We start from the raw sequence: 25,121 nt of genomic DNA, 5'->3' as shown, positions 1-25,121 counted from the left end.
ATTGGTCCAACAAATTTGCTTACGCGTTCCCTCCTCTACCACTAATTCCATTACTGGTGAGGAAACTGCAGCAACACCCAATGACAATGATACTAGTGGCACCCACGTGGGCAAGACAGCCGTGGTTCACCACGCTGCTACAACTCTCACAAGTACCACATCAAAAGCTAAGGTTATTACCCATGCATCTTACACAGAACCATGGAGAAATAATGCACCCAGATCCCAAACAACTGAACCTAGCGATCTGGCTCCTGAGGTCATAGAGTTTGGGTATTTAGATTTACCACCAGAATGCATGGAAATGATTAAACAGGCAAGACGTCCTACCACCAGAGCATGCTACGCAGCAAAATGGAAGAGGTTTGCTATACACTGTAACAGTAAGCACATCAACCCTCTGGACGCATCCACTAAACAAATCATTTGCTATTTATTACACTTACAGCAATGTAACCTAGCATATACCTCTATCAGGGTTCATCTAGCAGCCATAGCGGCGTACCTACAAAACAGGCAACACCTGTCACTGTTTAAAGTACCAGCAATTAAAGCTTTCATGGAGGGACTCAAAAGAGTCATTCCACCAAGAAGACCACCTTCCCCAGTCTGGAATCTCAACATAGTGCTTACCAGACTAATGGGGCCACCCTTTGAACCTATGCATAGGTGTGAAATACAATTCCTCACATGGAAGGTGGCCTTCCTCATAGCTATCACGTCACTTAGAAGAGTAAGTGAACTGCAGGCTTTTACGATTCAAGAACCATTTATGCAGCTACACCAAAATAAAGTGGTTCTTAGAACAAACCCAAAATTCTTACCAAAGGTTATTTCAGCATTCCACATCAATCAGTCAGTGGAATTACCGGTTTTCTTTCCAAAACCACAAACAGTAGCGGAAAGAGCCCTACATACACTGGATGTTAGGAGGGCCATATTGTACTATATAGAAAGAACACAAACTTTCAGAAAGACAAAACAGCTATTTGTTGCGTTTTCTCCCACACATAAAGGCAATCCCATCTCCAAAGCGGGCATTGCCAGATGGATTGTAAAATGCATTCAAATATGCTACTTAAAGGCAAAGAGAACATTAACTGTTCCTCTTAGAGCTCACTCTACACGTAAACTAGGAGCATCTATGGCATTTCTGGGAAACATTCCACTAGATGACATATGCAAAGCGGCTACCTGGGTTACACCGCACACTTTCACAAAACACTATTGTGTAGATGTGCACACAACACAACAAGCTAGAGTGGGACAAGCAGTATTAAAAACATTGTTTCAGACAGTTGCAACAGACACGGGCGACCACCGCTAGGGAGAGAACTGCTGTATAGTCTATTCATAATGTACCATCTGCAGCCCATATGCCTCGAACGGAATATGCTACTTACCAGTATGCATCTGTTCTTGGCATAGAGGGCTGCAGAGTGGTACATGCCCTCCCAGCCTCCCTGGAAACCTGTGTCTGTTCCAACATTATCTTATTTAGATACACTTACATGGGCACTCTTATCTGTATTCTACTATACTACTCCATCTAACCCTACTATGGCAAAACAATCTAAGGATGGAGCCGATGCCCATGCGCACTACCAACTAAGGGAGGAGTCACCAAGATACAAAAGACTCTCCAAGAGAAAAACAAAGTGCAATCATCCGAGCCCAACACCAGATGGCGATCTATTCATAATGTACCACTCTGCAGCCCTCTATGCCAAGAACAGATGCATACTGGTAAGTAGCATATTCCATTCAATGTTTCTTTTGAACACATGACACATCATTTCAATTCTGCTCATGTGGGCTATTTATACAATGCATATATCTAAGGCTTCTCGCTAACATTTCCATAATTTGATGGTGTCTCCGTCTAGTATAATAAAAAGAACATATGTGATCAGTGTTCACCTAACACCTATTTCAAATTCATACAAACTACTTCAAGGCTACACGGGTCATTTTGACCGTATATCACATCATCCTCGCTGAACAGATAATTCCTCATCCTTATTCAGCGCAAGAGGACTTAATAATCATTTTTTCATTTTTTCACAGGGGCTGCGGGCTACATCGGTCAGCACCTCAATCCCAGTATGTTTGTCTAATTAGCCATACCTGCTAAGTTTGGAGAATCTGTATCTGGTTGTGGGTGTGAACAGTGGAGGGAATGCTTATTTAATATCACCAAATACAGCTCAGAGGCAGAAAATATATATATCTGAAAAATATAGTGGGCTGGTCCCAAAATTTTAGAAACTGCCTAATGAGCTTATGCCTGAATAGGACTCATCCAAACAAGCCAATGGCTGAAAGGAGTTATATCTCAGCTCTTTACTTGTGTTGTATGTTGTGTATCGTGCGGACACAAGCCCTGGCAGACAGCTAAAGCGGTATTACCAAACTTATCTTATCTTAATAGCCATTTCTTGAGCGCACATACACCCTTGTGTTTCTTGGCGCTATAGAGTCAAGACAATCAACACCACTCTTAAGCATAAGCCTGTTGGAATAGCCACGTTTTAAAAGATTTTCGAAACGTCAGTAAGTCCTTGCTCTGTCTGATCGAGAGGGGGAGAGCATTCCAAAAGGAGGCAGCCAGATGGTGAAAGCAGCTGCCGCCCTGGGGTTTTTTCTTAAATGAGGAGATATTTGCAAGAAATAGATGTTTAGATCGTAGGTTGCGCGAAGGTGTATAGTTAGTGATAGATTGCCTAATGAATCTAGGGCCATCGTCATGGAGCGCCCTAAAGGTGATACATCCTGTTTTAAAGGCAATCCGCTGGGCCACTGTCAGCCAGTGAAGTTTTTCTAGCCCAGCTCTAATTGATTGCCACTTTGGTTGTTTCCAGATCAGTCTTGCCGCCTGATTTTGGACCATCTGTAAACGTTTTAATAGTCCCACCGGGAGACCTAAATAAAGGCTGTTTGAAAAATCTAACTGGGAGAGAACAAGGGCAATCACCACTTGAATAAGTGCAGAGTGTGTTAGGAGATGGGCAATTTTCCTAATCTTCCTAAGTTGAAAAAAACTAGCGGAGACCACCGTTCCCACCTGTCCTTTGAGGGATAGGTCCTCATTAAGTGTAATCCCCAGGCTTTTTACCGATTGGGTCTTTGTAGGGGGGATCCCATGTCTGTTGGCCAGCACAGTTGCCCCCAGCTCAGTCCACTTTCCCCAGGCAAAATCAGTTCTGTCTTGCCTGGGTTCAGTTTAAGATGGTTTATGGTCATCCACTTTTGTATGTGTGACATTATGGCTGAGCATTCGGCGGCAGACTTTGGGGAATTTAGGGGGATGATTAGCTGAAGATCGTCAGCATAATTAAATAAGGTTATTTTGTAATTTTTTAAAGAGTAAATCAGTGGGCGGAGGTAAAGGTGAAATAATAAGGGGGAAAGTGACGAACCTTGGGGAACACCACAGGTCGATGACATCTTGGGGGCTGTAAATGATCCCAAACGCACAGATTGTGTGCGATTTGTGATAAAAGAGGCAATCCAATTCAGAGCGGGGCCCCTGAGGCCGGCCTGCTCGACACGGTTGATCAAGATGTTATAGTCAACCGTGTCGAACGCGGCCGACAAGTCAAGGAGCACCAAAGCCTGATGGATGCCTTTGTCAGCATTAGATCTTAGTGTATCTTGAGCAGCCAGAATGACAGTTTCCGTGGAGTGGCATGGTCGGAATCCTGCTTGGTTTGGTTCCAAGTATTCAGAGCTTTCAATAAAGTTGGATAGACATCTGGAGACATGTGCCTCCAGAAGTTTAGAAAAAAAAGGGAGATGGGAAATAGGTCTATAATTAACTAAGATTGAGGGATCAGCTCCTGGTTTTTTTAATAGTGGAATCACTGTGGCATTTTTAAACTCATCAGGGACTTTGCCCTGATTGAGTGATTCGTTCAGAAGGGGAAGAATTGCCGATGGAATAGCTAGGCACACTTCCTTTAAAATGTGGGGGGGGCAACTGTCAAAAGGCGAGCCTGATTTAACACGTGAAAGAAGTTCTGACAGGGTCTTCTCATTGATAAGAGGTAGTGTATCTAGCGTAGTTGAATTGAAATAAATATCTTCAATAGGTTCCTCACCCGGGAGACCTTGGATATTCTTTTTAATACTGGCGATTTTCTCTGTGAAGAAATCGTTTAAGGAGTCACAGAGCTCCTGTGAGGTCGCCAGAGGAAGCACAGTTCTATCACTGTTACACAGGTCATTTACAATATTAAAAGTATCCTTTGTTTTATTTTGGGAGTTTAACATTTTTCCAGAGAAGTAGTTAATTTTACTTTGTAAAATAAGCTTCACGTATTTCCTGCGGGCCATAATATATTCCTCCTTATCTTGAGGTTTATATTTTGCTCTCCATTTCCTCTCTTTTTGGCGTACCTCGAGTTTTAGATTTTTAAGATCCGAGGTAAACCACTTGTGTGCATCTCTGGTGCGTGCACGTGTAAATTTTGTGAGAGGTGCATGAGAGTCAGTTTCCTTTGAGAGCCAGTGTGAGATCTCCTCTTCCATAAGATTTAGATTTACCGCCTTTTTAGACACTGGTACCGTAGATGCCAGTGTTTCAATAAATGCTGGTAAATTTATGGCTTTCCATTTCCTGGTTTCGCCGCCCGCCAAAGGTGGATTTTTAGTATATCCATCAACAGTTAGCATAAGCTGGATAATAGCATGGTCAGACCAAATCCAAGGCATTATAGAAGTTAATGTGCAGGAAAGATTATACGACCAAATTTGGTCTAACGTGTGGCCTTTCTCATGCGTAGCCACATGTATATGCTGCGTTAGATTAATATTGGAGAGTAGTTCTGAGACTTCCAGCGCCTGAGGGTCGCAGGTAGTATTGTCGAACCAGTAATTTAAGTCCCCGACCAGAAGTACATTTGGGTATTTAGTCACCAAGTGTGCTATCTGTTCTGCCAGTGACATAGGGAAGGTAGTCATGATTTGAGGAGGTCTGTATATCAGGACAAGTAACAACGACCCCCCAGTTGTATCCATTTTCATTACTATATTCTCTGTGTCACTCAGAGTAAGAGAGGGCAGTTGTGTAAATTTGTGCTCTTTACGGATGATAGCTGCCACTCCCCCACCCCTTTTACCCATCGGGCGATTCTCAGCTAGAATATAATAATCGGAGGGAAGTGCTGCGAGAATATCTGGTAATGAGTCCTGAGAAAGCCAAGTCTCTGTGATTAGGAGAATGTCCGGCTTTTCAATGGAGAGTAGTAAAAAGATGTCAGTTTGGTGCTTGACCATAGATCTGGTGTTGAGATATTTGCACCGTAACTTTGTTTGGGGAGTATTAGCCGATGAGGCAGTACAGGGTATAGCAATTGGATAGGCTGCTGTGTCCTGGGAGATACCATACATGGCCGTACGGCTCCGAATATGAGGAGTAATAGGAGGGCAGAGATGTGGTAGAGGTCTGAGGGAGATAAGCTCCTCTGCTGAGTAAATATTTTTTTGGACATAGTCTCTGGCCCCTGGTCCCGGCCGGGCGCTGACGGGCTTGCCTTAGGCGCGCCATCGGCGTGCCCGCTGCGCTCGTCCGCTGCGCGTCCAGTATTTGCACATGCTTTATAGAAGCGTAAGGCGTGGTTATGGGGGGCGTGGCCGACCGTAGTGGGCGTGGCCTATGGGCTTCCCCAGTGACGTCGAACAACCGGAGGAAAGCCGCTGTAGCGATAGATCCGCTACGCGTGCAGTTTCCTTTTGGTCGCTTAAGGGATCAGAGTGCTCAGGATCAAATCAATAGCTAAAAAACCAAAGTATTTACACAATTTTAAAAACAAACTAGTAGCGAGCTAACTCCCGGCTGTGCCTCAGTAGATGAGTGTCAAGACCAATGATAACGTTAATGCAACTCCAGCTCTTGTGCACTTAGTTTTTTTTTAACTTGGCCTCACCCAAAACCCCTTGGACATCTCATGTTCTCTGAGCAGGTACTTGCATGTGGAGAATCTTGCCAGGCCGTACGAAGCTTTCCAATCTGCTCTTGACTGAAATGCAAAGTGATGAGCTAAAAAGCATGGACTGACAGATCATCTTACTATTGACGTGGGACAAATTGAGGGTTTTTGGTGTAGCCATTCAAAGTGCTTCACAGTTAGCTAAAGTATTGGTGTTAAATAAAGTACTGTTTTCCACTACTACCTACCTTCCTCAATAATTTTTTTCAAAAACGTAATTTGCGTACCTGTGAACGTGAGTCTACACTCACCCGCGTACAGATGTAGATTGTGTGTTTTTTCCGGTGTAAATAATGGACATGAGCTCAGCTTGTGAAATATATATTAGGACAAAAAGTGGATCCTGATGTTTGTTTTTCAATCTAATACCACATACCAGTAACTATAGATTTCTTTGCATGCCTGTTAATCCAATGTCTACCTCCCCACGGACTGTAGAGCCGAGCTTTTTACGCCACCTCCTGCTGTTCTTATTTCTTCACTTGGCCCCATCTTGAGTTTAATTTTGGGAAATACCTTTAGCTAATTCAAATTTGTGCATTGAATATGGTTAGTTCCTACAATGAGCCATTGCTCCACCACCTCATTCTTTCTTTTATGTTGAAGGCATGGTTGTTAGTTGGTGGGTAGCAGTTAGTTGTGTGAGTAAACACAGAATAATTATTTGACGTACACTGCTGGTTGTGTCTCCTCCTCCAGTTACATGTGAATAAATGTTAATTTCCTTGCTCGTAGATGTGTGCAATAGTACTGATCTTCCAGAAGTTGAAATCATCAGTCTGCTGGAGGAACAACTACCACATTACAAGCTAAGAGCAGACACAATCTACGGGTATGACCACGACGACTGGCTCCAGACGCCGCTCATTTCTCCTGATGCCAACATCGACCTAACTACTGAGCAGATCGAAGAAACGCTGAAGTACTTCCGTAAGTAACTGCTCCTTACTTGGTTCTTTTCGCATTATCTGTAACGCTTTGTTTGGGTTATGTAATGCTAATTTTGGACAAGACCGTGTGCAGGGTCTGTAAATTTCTGCAATTCCCATGCTTGTTTGCTTTTTAACGATGAAATTGGGCAACGACTCTGAATTGTCATTTTATTTTGTTAGCTCTGGCTTGACAGGGTAACTGCTGATAGACAACATGTGATCAAAGAAAGAGTTTTAAGAAACTTCACTAAGAAAGGCGCTCTGACTCAGAAAGAGATTCGTTTGAGTACAAATCTTGATTGGTTAGAAGTTGTGTGCTTCCGCATCAAAAGAGTGCTTGTATTGCTCTTTTGCCTTTTTTTAATATGTTTTATTTAGATGGTGTGTCCAGAATAGCAGAGCAATGAAATGGTCTAGCTTTGGCACTACACATTGTCAACATAAACGGAAGACTAGCTGAAAACATTCAATTACTGTCTAGGTATAAACTTATTTGTTCCCACGCCCTACACTCTATGAAGAGGCCTGAATAGGCGAAATCGGTCTGGGGTTGCTTGTGTTCCCTTTCTGAAGGGACCTGGCCTGGCAGTTCTGGCTGGAATGTTCCAATTAGAGCACGACCAAGGTAGATTGCATATGGCTGATTCCTGCCTAAGGTGGCAGGGTGTGAACTGGAATGCATCGTGGGTAAATACCAATAGCTTAGAGTCAACCAATCCACCCATCTCTTTTTTGCTTTCTTAAGAGATACTAACGTAGCACGTTGCGTAACCAGTAGCAACCATCCCAGTAACATTGACCCTCCACATTGCATCTTCGATTCAATAACATACACTGCAGTGCACCATAGTGTTGGAGGGATTCTGCTCATGCACAGAACTATGCGCAGGAAACTAATGCTAGTCGGATCGGGGTTCTGGGCACTGAGGTGGGTTTTTGGTACACCACAATGCACCGAGTTTCTGGTTTCCTGCGCATAGATCTGTGCATGAGCAGTATCCCTGCAACATTGACTACGTACCCTCACCACAATAGCAGAGAGGACTTTTTCAAGTTTATTTAGCACCCTTCTGCTGTACATGCCTTTGGTCTCTCAGAAACCTTGAAAAAAAATATACCAGACACATTGCACGATGTATAATACTGTTAAGGAAAACAAATAGCAAGAATTGTAAAAACGAAAAATCCCAAAATTACAGCATAGTGATAGTAGCATGGAAAGGGGACATGGAAATGAAGGCTGGCACATGTCCATATATCCCATATGAAGGGGAAGGCGGGCACTACTGTACATTTATTTATTTATAAAGTTTTATATAGCGCAAACTTGATCCCGAAGGATATCAGAGCGCTTTACAATTTGATGCAAACGTAACAAATGGGGCCAGTAGAGTGGTGTGGTGAGTAAAAGAATGATGAATTTTACTCAAATCCTTGTGACTGGGAGTGATTTTTTTGCATTGTCCAGTATTCCGTCCTCAATTGTTTCTTTTGCATGTTTCGCCCTAAGTGGGAAGGGCATGCCCAGATGTGTGTCCGATGCTCACTACACCACTGGATTCAAGCTTGTCTGGCTGATGAAGGGTGATGCTCTGAAACCGGTCCGAGGATGCTTGCTTCAGGTCCAGGGAGGCCCTGGCTTGGCAGTTCGGGCTGGACTGTTCCCACAAGGAACAGGGTCAAGACTGATTTGCTTATGGCTGGGTCCAAACTGGGGTGGTGTGGTGAGCAAAAGAATGATGGAGTTAACCCAGATCCTTGTGACTGGAGGTGAATGTTTGCATTGTCCAGCTTTCCGTCCATCAATTGTTTCTTTTGCATGTATCTGGGTCCCATGCTCACTACACCACTGGATTCAAGCTAGCCTAGCTGATGAAGGGTGAGGCTCTGAAACTGGTCCCAGGATGCTTGTTTCCGGTCCAGGGAGGACCTGGTTTGGCAGTTCAGGCTGGACTGTTCCCACAAGGAACAGGGTCAAGACTGATTTGCTTATGGCTGGGTCCAAACTGGGGTGGTGTGGTGAGCAAAAGAATGATGGAGTTAACCCAGATCCTTGTGACTGGAGGTGAATGTTTGCATTGTCCAGCTTTCCGTCCATCAATTGTTTCTTTTGCACAGAGAGTGCCCTGGGCAAAACCAAATTTGGTGCCCCCTTCCACTGTGTCTCTTTAATTGTCTGTGCATTGTAACTTTGGAAGGAGTAGGAGGGAGGTGAAGGGGCAAGATTCAGGTGCGCCATGAAAAGAAAAACAAACAAGGAAAATAAGAAAATAAACCGAGCGCGGTCTCCCTGAAGCAGGTGCCGCGCTCGGTATTAAATCACAAAAAAAAGAATAAACTGAGCGCAGTGTCCCTTAAGCGGGTGCCGCGCTCCTTATTAAAGTTTTAAATTAAAAAAAAAAAACAGAAAACAAAATGCAAATTAGGTTAGGAAGTGGCCGCCATTACCGGAGATGGCGCCCAGTGCGTGTTGTGTCCCTTAATGACCTAAATAGTTCTCTGTGCTGGTAATGAAAGCTCCCGAGTTAGGACACAATAAAAGATCGAGTCCTTATGGACACTACACTCACTTCATTTCACTGAAGCAGAGAGGGATAGATCTCGGAATCTTAGGGACAGTTACCCACAACAATGCACCGTTTGCAGGTTAAGACACTGCACTGTGCTGCATCTTATGGAGGCTAACCCACCAAACTCCGCTGCACCCTGGGATCACTAACTCAATACTTTGCACTGCATTGTACAGCCACTGACCCTCTGCACTGCATTACATGCTCATTACCTCACTTGGTTGCCCTAATCTAGAGTTAGATTAGAAGAAACATTTCATACAACAAAAATGAGGATCTGTGTAAAACTGTAATTAATCAAACCATAAATAATTGTGACATCCTCATCACAGGGGCCAGGCATTGTTATTGTGGAGTACCTTGGAAGGGCATTTCATACCAGTTCACAATAGATCTTCTCCAGAATAGCCCTCTTTCAAGGATCATGAGAGGACCCTAATGGTGACCTTTCTGATTCTTTTAAGCAGAGACTGATCACAGCTGCCAAACAGGTCTCAGTGAGCAATACATAATTTGATCACTGAGCTTTCTCTATATCTCCTTCCTCCTTGGCAATCACCTCCCTGCGAATCAACTGCAGAGAGGCGTAGGATCCGGATACAAACTATGGCCACACTGATCTCCGCGCTAGAGGCTGTGGCACTGAATCAAGAGGATCCATACAAGCAATACATTGTTTTTCCTTTTGGTGCTACTTCCCCATAGTGAGTGAGTAAAAGTATTTCATAATGCTTCAATGTGATATCTTGATTTCTGAAATATCGTATTTCAGCGGAATTGTCTAATACGAGAAGGCTGAGGGAGGTTTTTCTTTTATACTGCTGGAGATTGATTAAGTTGTTTGTTAAATACATTTTGTAGTGTTTCGGTTCAGAAAGGTTTAGTTATTTTTAGGACAATTTTGTAGATAATCTGCCAGTTGTCTGCCAAGGTTTGAACATAGCAGGCTGTTTTCCAGTTTCTGAGGGCAACAAACCTACTTTTCGAAGACAAAACACCTATTTTGGGAGTGCAGAAAATAATTAGTTTGTTAAAAATGTTTTTAGAGGGGCAGAGTTCCCATAGAAGCGCATGGTGTTTGCAATTGCATTAGGCTTATTGATTTCTGCAACTCAATAAACAATCAAAGAAAACAAAAGGGATGTAAAACTTGAATCTTTAGTGTTCTCCTGTGAAACCATCACGGGGGAAGGGCATACTGTAGCCGTCGCCACGTATGAAGCACAAAGGCAGAAACTGGCTTAAGCTAACACCATTACACGGAAAATCTTTTCAGCATATACATTTAATAAATAGCATCCAGCAACCACTTCCACGTTTGGGCTGGCTTTATTTTTTTTAGCTTAGTACTGTACCAATATCTTTACCTTATTCCCAGCTACAAAATGGAAGTTTTCACCTGACATTCTATAGTGTAGCTGGCGCATTTTATTATGAGCTTTAAATCAGGAACATCTTCTAGTTCCTTTGTTTGTTTTGCATAATTTATGCAGCACATTAATGTTTTTAGAAAATAAATTACATAAGTTTGGCATGTCTGCCTGATGAATTTATTTTGAATCAGGAGTGTTAACAGGTACCTGTGTTTTTTGTAGACCAGTGGACTAACCAGAGGACACGTGAGTGTTGTTTAAAAAAACAACTTTGTTTGGTACATTTTAACAAGAGTGAAAAATCATGACACATTATTTCCTTGAGTGGACGAGATAGGTGGTGGTACCCAGTGTCATGCTGTAGAGATGGAGACGAAATGGTGCCCATGTGTCCTTGAGTCGAGCGGTTGGATGAATTGTATCACCGTATTGTTCTGATATGTTTTGACTGCAGCTTCCCGTAACCATCCCCTCAGAGGCGGCACCCTTCTCTGCATCCATCTCACGGCCTCTCATCTTTTAGCTAGGACAAGTAGAATGGTGACAAGGTGCAGTTATGAGGCGGGGAGGTTGGAGGTGTTGCCCAGTATGGCCTTCTGGGTAGAGTGGTCAGCTGGGGTATCCGTAATCTCAGAAATCACCAAGAAAACATACACTAATATGAAGCAAATTTGTGATAGATCCAGGCCATATGGAGAAAGTTTGCATTAGGAAGGTCACAACTAGCACATTTGATTTCAGTGCCCTCACTAAATTTAGTAATGCATTAGAGCATGTAGTAGTATTGGTGTGGATATTTAAATTGTATAGGTTTATGCTTGTAGGAGAGTGGTGTGTTTTTTACACAGCAGTATTCCCAAATGTTATCAGACACCAAATGTCCTAAAGAGATCTCCTATTTAAGTCTAGGTTTCGGTAATTTGTCCAGTGCATCTGCTAGGAACCCAGTGTAGAAATACTAGATTAAGTATCCCACTTCGGCCACATATATATGTCTTGAGGACCTGCATATCTGTCAATGGTGGCTGGATATTTGAAGAGGTTAGACCTAACCGACGATTGGAGCCTGAGATATCAGTAAGATGTCAACGAAGTCTCATTGGAGCGGGAACACAAACTACTATAGGAGATCAATGCATCCTTTCCAAACCGGTCGTCAATGGTGTGTATATCTGCCCGCCCCAGTGAATCCCACTATAGGCAATAGAGGATTATGCGCCACCTAAAGCTTTGGGGAGAAGGGAATATCATAATACATTTTTCGGGCTAGCTCCCATCATGCTTTGCTCAAAAAGGCAAGCACAGCTGAAGTCGGCGATACGGCGAGCGCAAGGCAAGGGGTTGCATTTATTTATTTCATTCATTCATTCCCGTCGTGTATCGAATTCCACTGCCCCCCCCCCCTCCTCACAGCATTTACCTGTGTGAGCCTCCGCTGCTGGGTTGCCTCAGTTGGGAATGGCTGTCTTCGAGAGATACTTTACTATCCATTTCCCCCCCTGTGAGTTAATGCCATGTTTTCTGGGTACTTCCTGTAGATTCAGTCTCTTCCTCCTGCAATTCAGTGATCCGATCTACAGTTCTCGTCTGTGCCTCTTCTCTCATTATTTCTGATTATTCCTGGATGGGGCAGAGTATGCTCTTTACAGCCGGCGGACTCTCCCTCACCCAGCAACATCAGCTGCCTTCGTCTATACAGACTGACATCAGACATTGTGAAATCTGACAAAAATCGATGTACATAGACAGCAGTCATTTCCCTTCTTCTCCCACTCCCCTCCTTGTGAGCACCATGGATACTGTAAATTATTGACTATATCACCCTGCCAGTAAAAACCCGTACCCCTATACATATGTACAGCCATTCTAGGCACCATGGCCTTTTTACCCTTTGGAATCCCTAGCCTCCCTCCTGCGCGTATCTTGCACCCCCTCTCCCATGTATAGACCTCGACACCCTTTCCCTTTGCGCGACCCTGATGTGAAAGGTAACCCTCCTGCTTGACCCAGGCCTTCTCCATTTCCCTCTCGAAGAAGCATCCTTCGCCTCAGCTGACATAGCCCCCCCCCCCCAGTTGTATCTGGCTGCCCCTGTTCTCCCATGTACAGGTCATGAGATCTCTCTCTCTCTCTCTCTCCCTCTCTGCGCGGCTCTGGTCCTGCACGCACCCTGTTCCCCCCCCTTCTCCTCGCATGAACAAGTCATAAACCCTCTTCTTACGCAAAGCCCTGTCCTTGAGGGTCACGGCCGCGCCTGACCAGCACCTCCCTCCCTTCCATGAATGTCCCTCTGTTGACAAGCCTTCCCTCCGCGCTCGATTGTCCACGCAGACATGAATACCCCTCCTTTGATAACCCCCTTCCCCCAAGCCCGGCTGACCACACATGTCCGAGGCCATCGCCTATGCCAGGAGATACCATTTACTGCCCTTATTGTATGCCTAGCCACCCCACCCCCCTGGGCCATGATCAGGCGTACATCCTACCAAAGCACTCAGCTGCGTGATTGCCCTCCCCACTTATCAGCAGGTCTAAAGGTCCCCATTGTGAGCATATGTGGAGTAGGATCACCACGAGGATTATAGGGATGACCTTCTTGTGCGTCATACCGTTCTGATTGTATCACCAACTGTTTTGTAAAGGTATAAAAGCACGAGTCTCAAGCTCACTTGTCAGAGCACCTCCCGAAAGACACTGTGTTTCGTGTCCGAAATGACTGGCTCTCCTCATGAGTAATAAACTCTGTTCGTGATTCCTGCCTCCAGCGCCCGTCTCTTTATTTTGGTAATTACTCAACATGGGAACTAAGAGGCGGTTTGCGCCAGCAGCCTGGGCATCGATGGGAATATGGTTGCATTTTCCACAATTGGCGCCCCAACGCGGGGTCCATCAGTGACATAGGGTTCGGTAAGAGAGATCCAGGCGAAGAAGTGAACTTCTAAATGATCGGGGTATGCCTGCCTTGAGAGGGCCCTAGCCCGGCTGCCGATCGACAGAACTTCACCAATTCTGAACGGACCTCTCTTCAAGTGACCTATTGTCCTGACTGGAATCCCACAGGAATGCTACATGGAATAAGAGAACGATCGGGCGCTGGAGGAGGGAGTCGAAGAACTGTCCGTATGGTCCGGTCCGGGTAGGATTAAGTAGGGTGTTTTTACATCTGATTGGTAGGGTGGCTCTATCCACCTGATTGATTGATTGTTTGTATTGAAAACCAGTATTTGTATACTGGCATTGTTGGTATTGGTTCATTTAGCTTTGAAGGCTACTTGACATATTGGTTCTCTTTTGAGAACGAGACATTCTCTGTTTGCAAACAGCGGCGAATAGGAACGTCGTCCCTCTTTGCAGATAGAGAAGGGTAGGTAATGCGGACTTTTTGTCCCCATTGTAACTCGTCATACCTACCTTTCTCCCCACTGAATTGTTTGAAGTCGATTGATAACCGATTGTTGTTCTTTAAAGAATTGTTGAAGTCGATTAATAATCGATGTTGTTCTTTGAGAATTGTTTGAAGTCGGTTGATGGTCGATGGTTGTTCTTTGAGATCTTCCCTGTCCACAAACAGAGACGAATAGGAATATTCTGTTCCCTTTGTGGATAGCGAAGGGCAGGTAATGCAGACCTTTGTCCCCGTTGTAATCCGTCATGCCTGTTTTTCTCCCCACTGATTGATTGAAAACCTGGACATTGTTGTTCCAGGCATTGCTTCGTTTGAGGTATTTTCTGTTTGCAAACAACATGAAATGGAAATATTCTGTTTAGTCTTTGCAAGTAGAAAAGGGTAGGTTATGCCCCTTTGTGAATTCGTCAGTCCTACCCACTCCCCACTGGTTGGTGATTGTGGGGTAGCTCGCATGGTCCGCCCAGGAGACTACTCTTATGGAGGACATATGCTCTCTACTCATGGGCCATTTAGTAGAAATAGACCGACTGGTCCGTCCAGGAGGCTACCCTAGTAAATGGAAGTACATCGCTCGGTCTGTCCAGGATGATACCCTAATGAAGGAATATATGTTCCCCTTTCTGATCGATAATCTCGTTCCACCCCGGACCATTTATTGGAGGGAACTCGTCTGGTCCGTCCAGAGGTACCCCCCTAATGAAAAGGACACATAAAAATATGAAGTGATCACCGCTCCCTACTAACAGAAAGCTTTAGCTCGAAACACGCTAAGGAAGAGAAAGAAAAATAGAAAAAGGAACCAGGCTAAGTCAGTAACCCCCTGATGAGCTTTTTGATTTCACTAAAAATAAGAAACATTAGAAATAGTTCGTAATAAGAAATATAAAATGGCGAAAAATTTTTGCAGCAAAAGGAGCCACGAGGTAGCTAGGCTTCACTGCCTGTTCTCTCTTTTGCCTGCCCCGCCCAAATAACGGTCACATGAAATAGAAATAATGTAACCAATAGGTACCTACCCCCATTCCGGAAGCTCCCGAAGTGCAACAGGTCCGCGGTTACGCCCATCCGGAAGGCGAGGCCTCGAGGCACGAGGGGCTCGCCTGACCACGGTTGGGAGGAGACGATGTTGGGCAGGCGGTCCAAAAGAATGGCAAAGTCCTCTCCTTCTCTCCTCTTCCGCTGCCCTGCAGGCCACGGGGGGGGGGGGCTGTCTTGCCTCAGCCACCGACCACCCCCCCCCCCTTCTGTCTCTCGCCTGGTCCGACCCACGAAGAAGGCCGAGGCCAAAAGCGAGAATGGCGGCGCTTGCAAGTAGTCCCGCCACATGTCAAATTCCTGGACAGTTCCAGGTAGTCCCGCCACATGTCGACGAGAAAAGGGGGGGGATGTCTTGCCGCAGCCACCGACCCCCCCCCCATCATCAATGGCTGGCATGGCCGGTATTGAAGACGACGGAGCCGAGGAACGGCGCGGGGTCGCTGGAAGGGGGAGGCGGCGCGAACGACCCTCCCCCACCTCCCTCCAGGTGGAGGCTTCCAGCGACACCCCAATGCTCTTACTTAAAGAGGGTCAACATCATAAAGCGGTCCTCTGCCCAGGACGGGCACACGTTCCATATCGCCTCTCCTCGACCTTGAAGATTCTATAAGAGCCGGGGGGCCCCCGACCCCCTGCATGGGTGCCCCCGCCCCCCCTTCACTGGGAGCCACGACATCGGTGCACCTCCTGCCGGCACCAGCCTCGGATTGGAAATGGCTAAAATGCAGCCACGGCACAGACTTGTTCAGTTCCGGAGGAACACCAGGATGACCCGGTAGGAAAATTGTTGCCGCCCTTCCCACTCTTTGACTCATGGTCCATATTGTTAGACTGTTAACCTTATAGCACAAACTTTTTGAATTCCCAATGGAAGGCCCTGCGCCAACCATGCAGGACTAGAGACACTCTGACTATGCTGGAATTTGCCTGACCCCACCCAAAATGGCGCCGACACCAAATGAGACGTTTTTTTATATATAATGAACTTTATTGCACCATGACCACGCAGTTCTTTTACCTCGAGATATATATATCGTTTTGGATAAATGAAAGTAGATATGAAGGATATTGAGCATGTGATTAGACAATGAATTGACTGAGGGTGGGTACTGATTATGAGTTGGAAAATGAACTGGTGTAATTTGAATAACGAATGAGTATTGGATAGATGAAACTCTGAATTAATTGAAGATGAATTCTTGACATGCATCATGCTTGCTCTGTAAGGAACTTTTAATACGGTTTTATTTGCACTGCTGCACTTTATGCAATGAACTGTCACCAATTTCGTTTATTAAAAAAAAATATTTTGAAAAAGAACGCATGGCTGTAGCAGTTGCATTAATGAGTTTTGGATGCCTTACTATTGCAGAGAAGAATAAGTAGGATGAAGGATGTAGATCAAAAGGGATCAGATATTTAGTAGCTACATTATGTATTGCAGGCAGCCCAGAAAAGTGTTTTAGACACCCTTAAAAAGACTCCGCGGAAATGCCACCTGACCGTCACCCTTGCACCCGATAAAGAGGGTTACGATCGAGTAACTCAGGTAGGTAGGCAGATCGTCAATGATTATCTACCTGACATTACTGGTCAATCTGGGCTTAAACGCCGAGATGGTAAAGAAAGGCAGTACGTGAAGATGGGTCGAGTATGTGGTGAGTAAAAATATTTTCGGACTACTACATGCTGATGTACTTTGAATGCTGCCACCCCCACCCCTTCTTTTCCCCACCCTTCTGCAGGTCACGTCAGAACGTCGGCTGAGGTGTGGAAGAGCGATGGTCGGATCACCGACGAAAACAGGAAAAGAGGGAATATGTGTGTGGTCGTTATAATGATAGGTTTTTAAAAGAAAAGACGTAGACTTTACATGACTGTTCCTCCTTAGGACATAGCGACTGAGAGGATAGACTGACGCAGAAACTGGACAGGTACTGATTGACGAAAAATGACTGGAAATGACGTATTAAATAATATAACTAGACGTTTCGACTAGGTAGGGAAAGGACAAAGAAAATTGTACGGGTAAGGGTTGCCACGGCACCACCCGTCTAGAAAGTTAGAAATATTACTGATGTTCCAAATGCACTACCCCCTTTCTCACACTCTTGTAGATATAGCCAAGCTGTCCGACTGCTCTCCCGATCAATATTTGCCGTTGCCTCAGCCTGGAGAACTTTCCACCAAAGGAAGGAACTGAAAAATGGTTTAAGATCCGACCACGGGTAACTAGCACAACCAGGTTAATTTCTGGTCGACCAACCGAGGTGTGAGTATTGGTAATTAGGGACGCTCGCAGGTACAGCAAGCGAGAAGGAAAAAGGGAAAAAGGGGGAAGGGCAGGAAGAGCTAAGTACGTAGACAAATAGGATAGTAGAGGTACGTAGGATATAAAAATATATATATATATATGTATAAACAGATCTTGTAGACTAACAATTGTTTTATGTCTTGTTGTGAATGTCTTGTATATGTGTGATATATGTGCCGTCTTCCCTGTCTGGGTTTGTATGTATGTAACGTACGTATTTATGTCCCCCCCCCCCCGCCTGTATCTATAGGTCACCTGACCTTTTGCCGTTCTGTGATGTGAGCACGCTAAATGACCTATTTTTGTACACGTCTCTCTCTCTCTCCACCCCCTTTTTCTATCTCTCTCTCTCTCTCTCTCCCTCTCTCTCCCTCCTTACATGTCATACGTGTACCGAATGGCTCGTTTAGATTGCGGACGACTCTCACTCTCTTTGAAAGTCTCCCTATTTTCTCTCTGTCTTTCTGGTAAAATTGTGCTCCACCGGCACCAGTCCGATTTGATACGTATTTTGAACGCGAAGGTGTTCAGCGAAATTGACCGCAACTAAAATGACTGTATCTTGCCATGTTACTGCCTCTCCTTTCTGCAAAATGAATGTACTTGAATTGGCTAAGAAGGAAAGGACAGGTAAGACGACTAAAGTCCCCCAAATCAGGCCGTTTCTAGGGGAACTGTATGTCAATGGCATCCTATGTCTGTTTTTCAGAGACGAACGCCAAAAATGCCTAGATTGACACCCAATACCAAGATTGCCCCACCCCCTTTGCACCCAAGCGCAAGCGCCCGAAGCATCCCCGCCCCATTTTTCTTTGATAGAACCACTCCTGTTGTCCCCGGTATTAACATAATGACCATGGGTAGCCGCTGACCCTTGAGGAAATCTTGTTTTGTCCGACACTCGACGATAGCACCCCCCCCCACCCTGTCTGAAAATGCTAGCCAGTTCCGAAGGGAAATGCTGCGCTGATGTTGAAAATGATGTAATGCACAGTTGATGGAAATATTATCTTGTCCTTGCTCGAATCATAAATGAGCTGATGAATATACCTGCCATAAACTCAGTAGGAATGCTGACACATGCACTGCTTGGTAATAGACCTCTGACTGTGACCGATGACCATAAGAACTCAAATGCAAAAAAAATTGAGGGAGGAATTCACATGCGTAGATATCTTCTTCTGCCATTTCTCTAAAACACTGTCTTGTACTCATTCAAAGATGCACGATCACCGAAGGAGATGGGTCGGATGTGACGTACAGCCTGACTACAGATCCTGGGACACGTGTGACCTCGACCAAAGGTGGAGCTGCAGAGCAACAAGATACGGACGAGACAGCACTTTCAACGTGGAAAATGAAAAATGACGGGCCACCCTGGAGCCCTCCGTCTGCTAACCCACGTGTGCCTGGAGTCTCCGTCCCCCTACTCTGGGCCCGATTGATGGGCCTGCCTGCTTGTTATCCTTTGCTCCCTTGGTCTCTTGGTCCCTTTTGTGTGTCCCAGGAACTCTGACCCAACTCCGCTCACTCTTTTCTCCCATTGACTGTTTGAACGACAGCCACCCACCTTCCCACGTGACTTTTTGCCAAAGGAAAGAGCTGCAATTATGTGGGAAGAGGGTGTTGCAACAGAACTATAGGTGCCGAGCATAAGGCGCCGCCAAACGGACTGTTTAGGGAACAGGACTGTGGTCTAACAGCAGAGGACTGACCGCACCCTGCGACGCGTAAGGATGGAACTGAGCTGGACCTATAGCTCCACCGCCGGTGCTCAACAGCGCCAACGAAAATACTCGGATTAGAGCCTACCAGTGATGGCTCGCTGATAAAAAGACACTGGGACGAAGAGATCTTGTGTAGTGAGCTGAATTCCGCTCTCAACTATCTGGTCAAACTGTTCATTGGTCACATTTTCAAGTCAGAAAGATTTGTGCTATGTAATGCGTTTAACTGTCAGGAACACACCGAAAATGTAATTCCGTATGTACTGCATTCTTCCCTTCACCTTAGCTGTCTATGATTATACGCCACATGTTAGTATCGACAAAGTGCTAATTCGTCACCGATGCTTGCCTGCATAGAATGTCATAAACTGTAAAAATGATTGCTGCTATGTAAAAAGGGGCGACTGTGAAATCTGACAAAAATCGATGTACATAGACAGCAGTCATTTCCCTTCTTCTCCCACTCCCCTCCTTGTGAGCACCATGGATACTGTAAATTATTGACTATATCACCCTGCCAGTAAAAACCCGTACCCCTATACATATGTACAGCCATTCTAGGCACCATGGCCTTTTTACCCTTTGGAATCCCTAGCCTCCCTCCTGCGCGTATCTTGCACCCCCTCTCCCATGTATAGACCTCGACACCCTTTCCCTTTGCGCGACCCTGATGTGAAAGGTAACCCTCCTGCTTGACCCAGGCCTTCTCCATTTCCCTCTCGAAGAAGCATCCTTCGCCTCAGCTGACATAGCCCCCCCCCCCCAGTTGTATCTGGCTGCCCCTGTTCTCCCATGTACAGGTCATGAGATCTCTCTCTCTCTCTCTCTCCCTCTCTGCGCGGCTCTGGTCCTGCACGCACCCTGTTCCCCCCCCTTCTCCTCGCATGAACAAGTCATAAACCCTCTTCTTACGCAAAGCCCTGTCCTTGAGGGTCACGGCCGCGCCTGACCAGCACCTCCCTCCCTTCCATGAATGTCCCTCTGTTGACAAGCCTTCCCTCCGCGCTCGATTGTCCACGCAGACATGAATACCCCTCCTTTGATAACCCCCTTCCCCCAAGCCCGGCTGACCACACATGTCCGAGGCCATCGCCTATGCCAGGAGATACCATTTACTGCCCTTATTGTATGCCTAGCCACCCCACCCCCCTGGGCCATGATCAGGCGTACATCCTACCAAAGCACTCAGCTGCGTGATTGCCCTCCCCACTTATCAGCAGGTCTAAAGGTCCCCATTGTGAGCATATGTGGAGTAGGATCACCACGAGGATTATAGGGATGACCTTCTTGTGCGTCATACCGTTCTGATTGTATCACCAACTGTTTTGTAAAGGTATAAAAGCACGAGTCTCAAGCTCACTTGTCAGAGCACCTCCCGAAAGACACTGTGTTTCGTGTCCGAAATGACTGGCTCTCCTCATGAGTAATAAACTCTGTTCGTGATTCCTGCCTCCAGCGCCCGTCTCTTTATTTTGGTAATTACTCAACATGGGAACTAAGAGGCGGTTTGCGCCAGCAGCCTGGGCATCGATGGGAATATGGTTGCATTTTCCACAACATGATACTTGAAACATGCTAGGGCAATAGACATGAGCGAAGGGGGACAAAGCGCCTCTGACAGCTGTAGGGCGAAGTAGCAATATCTTCTCCCTCCTCCCAGGGTGTGTGGCGCTTTTGTTTCAGCATTCCTAGCCTCTCGCATCAGAATTCCAATCCCTGTCATATTTTACAATGCAAAATATTTTCATTGAGAAAGTTTAGCCGACCTTTGTAGCTTGCTCCAGTGGGAATTTTGTTTCCACAAATAGGTAAGGGGTAAAAAACTGAAAAGATCAATTTTCATTCAGGCCCCACCTATGTATGAAACAGATAGTTTCTGGCAGGAGTTTAAATGTGAATTATTGACTTTGATGACATCACAGTTCCACTGTTTGGGTTGTGCTTCTGTTTGTTCAAACATTTGAAAGCCGAACAGAATGTATTCAACAACGTAATCCAGGCATTCTTCGTGCACCTCTTTGTTCCCCTCTTTGTTCCCATAATTCATTGTGTACTGTGAGTAAAAAAAAACATGTCTGCCCTTCTGTTATGGTGTGTACACACTGCATTTTCTGTTATAAGTATTGTAAAGCCATTATAAGATGCATTTTGGCTGTAATGTCATTCAAATAATACCTTTTTTTCTGAAAACAGTGTATTAGATCAGAACGGTTAATTTAGAAATGTACTGCATGCATCATAGTATTTCTTCTTAAAATTGGCAATATTTAAAGAGGAGTATTCATAACGTGATATAGGTTTAGTAAATACTTATTTTGTGGTGATTATTCATTACCGATTAAGATTTGTATTTTAATAAAAACAAAACTATTTTTTATTTGGACTCAGTCAAAAATCATAATGGACGTTAGACATCGATCATCAGCTCAGTAGCCGTGTCTCTAGTTAAGATTTGGGTAAAATAGGCTTCTAGTGTTCGGCTGTTTAAAGTTATAAAAACACAAGCCCCTCATTTTGACATCATAGTCGTGCATTTTGTTCATACGTTTCAAGTATTTACCTTTTTACTGCAGCATAGTAAGATATTTCAGAGCTTTTTTCAGGAACGACCTAACTCAAAGGCATCTACAAGTCTTGGTATGTGAAGGCCTTCTTCAGGCTTGGTAGCCTTTACAGCAGAGGTAATGGCCAGAAAATCAAAAAATCAAATGAGATTTAAACATTCTCACAAAGAGTGTAGGAAAATGGGGTGCTGGACAAGGGGTGCTACCCTACACAAGCAGCAACCACAATTCTTGTCAGGGTGAAACACGAGCAAACCCTAAATTAACCTGTGCTTAACCCTCTTGTAGCTTGGCACAAAAGCAATCCGGCTTAATTTGGAGACAATATATAGTATTTAATGCGCACTTCAAACAGCAATAAGATGGAAACATAGCACACCAATTAAAAAAATAGATTAAAATCAATCAAATTATTTGAGACCAAAACAACGAAAATCCAAGCAATAGACCCGGAGATATACAGTAGTAAAGATTTCAGTGAAAAAACGTGCTTAGAATCCCAAAGCACCAAATGTGATTATCTGGTTGCGCTGGACAGGGTCAAAGTCACAAGTTCAGTTCAAACGCATTGGAGCATGGGCCGGATGCAGGGACCAAGTTAGGTCTACTGAACAAAGTACCTTAAATTCTAGTTGCAGAGCGTTGGAAGATCCCGCATTGAGGATGTGTTGTGCAGCGGCGATTCCGAACCGACTGAGATGTGAGGTCCTGCATCAGAGATGGTTTGTTCAGGGGTGGTTCAAATGAAGCAGTTAATGGGGTTTGTGATGCAAGGTCCTGTGTCGTCATTGAGGATGCCGTCAACGAAGTCTTGCAATGCAAATTCCTGTGTTGTGGATGCATCGCACAGTGGCGGTTCTGAGGAGCTGTAATGTGAGGACCTGCGGTGGGAATGCGTCGCACAGTGGTGGTTTCGATGCGAAGCTACGAGAAGGAGTGTCGCGATGCGTCCATTCAGCCCAAGAGACCACAGCTGGGCTGAATGAGCCTTCAGGCCCACTTCCAAGGGTCCAGGTCTGGGGGTGGCACCACTTGGTGGGTAGGACTCACAGCTGACAGAACTCAGGTGCTAAGTTCAAGATGTTTAGAGCCTTATCTGTGAATGAGGCTCTGATCACGAGGCCAGCAAACTAGCCCTTGGAGTTATTGTGGTGATCATGGGTTCAAAATGCAGGTCCAGTCCTGTTCACTCAGGCAGCAGGGCAACAGAGTGGCAAGGCAGCAGAGTAGCAGTCCTCATTGCAGCAGAGCAGCACAGCAGCTCTTCTGAGTCTTCCAAAGGCCCAGCGCCTTGAGACCCTCTCGGGTGAGTAGCGTGCTTCACTATTCCCTGATTGATTAATTGAAAGGGCCAGAGGTGTACTGAAGAGTTGGGTCTGATGATTTAATATTTATACTTGGTGCCATCTTTACAGTAGGGGTTGGTTCCGGAAGTTTCCATCCATGTGTTCTTGTGTCCACCACCAGGGGGCAGGATTGTGGGGCTTTCCAGTGTTCTAATATGCTTCCAGACACTCCCCTGCATGCATATCCTGACTTCCAGGCATTTGGACACCATTTAGGAATTGACAACCATTCCCGATCCATGCAGGGTTTTGTGGAAGGCAGTCTGCTCATGCTGGAAACTCCATTACTGCTCTCTGCTTTTTCTCCCCCCCCCCGCAGGTCAAGGATGGGTGGAGGAATTCAGCTCGCCTCTGGCTGGCTGCTGCTAGCCTGCTCACACCTGATGCATATGATTACCGTGAGCTCTTTTAAGCCCCAGCTCCCTTCAGGCCAAGGTTGGTCATTGTAGCTCTTTTCCGGTGAGACGATCCTTATTTTCCGAGCTTTTGAAATAGCTTGATTCCTGAGCTATAGCTATTCCTTGTACCTGAATTAGCACTGCCTGCAGTGCTACCATGTTTCCCGAATTCCTGAGCTATAGTTATTCTTTGTTCCTGGGCCTCAGCTATTTCTTGATCCTTGTTTCCTGAGCTGTAGCTATTTCCTGTTTCCTTCAATCAGTACAGCCTGTAGAGCTACAGTGACTACTGTAGCTTTAGTAATCCCCTGTTCCTGAACCAGTACTGCCTGCCATGCTACCTTGACTCCTGAAGCTTTAGTAATTACCTGTTCTTGAACTAGCACTGCCTGCAGTGCTACCTTGACTCCCGAACCTTAGCTCAATTATTGTTCCTGCCCCAGCACTGCCTTCTATGCTACTTTGTTTTCTTGATTTCTTAACCTACACTATTCTAGTATACCGGTGTAGCCTCCCCTTCTATATATCCTTTTCCAGCCCCTGCCTTTCTTCCAATTTCCTTAGTTCCAGTTCTAGTTTGCTGTCTTTCTATTCTGCTGACTTGCTTCTGTTACCTTGTATGTTTGTTACCTGCTTTCTGCCAAGTATGCCCTGTGATTTCCTTCCTTTCTGTTAAGCACTCCTCCTTGCTAGCTCCTTGTCTATTGTGCTTGTGTTTAGTTCTACCCCTTTGCTGTTACTGCCTTGCATGTTCCTGTTTGATCACCAGGATCCGTAGGCACAGCTGACTACCTAGGTGGTGTTTCTTGTTCACTGTGAGTATTGTCTTAGAGTTACAGTTATAACATCACCATAGGTATAAGCTCCACAGACCCTGCCTGTGCATAGATATCCTATATGTGTGTATTTTCAGTCAGTATCTGTAACAGGATTGTGGGTGAGGAATTTACTAAGTTTGTCTTACCGTGTGGAGCTCCTGAGTGCTTTACCCCATTTTCCACTTTATTGTTAATGTTGTGTTATATATGTCTTGCACGTCTGTCCTTGGTGTATTTAGTCTGAATGCTGAATTGCCTTGTTGAGTGCTCTTCCTCTCTGAGTCTTAACTATCTTGTTCACTGTACAGGCTTCTCCTTTGGATCCCTTTTTCTCCTCTGGGTCCCTGTGTGTTCCTGGGCAGCGCTCTACTACTCTTTCTGTGCACGGTATATTTTCTACCCAGTCCCCAGTCCTTGCTCAAGTCCCTGACTGTGTTCCTGACATAGTGCCAGACAGTCCCTGACAAGAGATGTTTGAGATTTCCTGCCTCGATGCCCTGGACCCAACGTGTCTGGGGATGCAGTAGACTAGTGTGAAACCCGTTGTGGGGCAGAGTCTTTGTGGTGTGCCAGTGTGGTAGGTGACCGATCCGCCAACCTCTCAAGTCAGAGATAGCCCATCCTGCCAACACATATTCCTCC

General features: G+C 45.3%; 1 protein-coding gene across 6 annotated transcripts in view; it reads left to right on the top strand.

The window, feature by feature from the left end:
- The window catches only part of TRAK1 (trafficking kinesin protein 1), a 480,308-nt gene that overhangs the window by 154,668 nt on the left and 300,519 nt on the right, over window positions 1-25,121 (top strand). For all 6 annotated transcript variants that reach the window (XM_086941750.1, XM_086941749.1, XM_086941747.1 and 3 more), the window contains one exon: window positions 6,726-6,920. Coding sequence is in view for 3 of the 6 variants with exons in the window: in XM_086941745.1 (XP_086797871.1) it covers window positions 6,726-6,920 (195 nt within the window). In the remaining 3 variants the exon portion in view is untranslated. The remainder of the gene's footprint in view (window positions 1-6,725; window positions 6,921-25,121) is intronic.

Source organism: Lissotriton vulgaris, chromosome 10, assembly GCF_964263255.1.
Source record: "Lissotriton vulgaris chromosome 10, aLisVul1.2, whole genome shotgun sequence".
Classification (NCBI taxonomy): Eukaryota; Metazoa; Chordata; class Amphibia; order Caudata; family Salamandridae; genus Lissotriton; species Lissotriton vulgaris.
The sequence above is the reverse complement of the archived record's forward strand: the minus strand, read 5'-3'. Positions and strand labels throughout refer to the sequence as shown.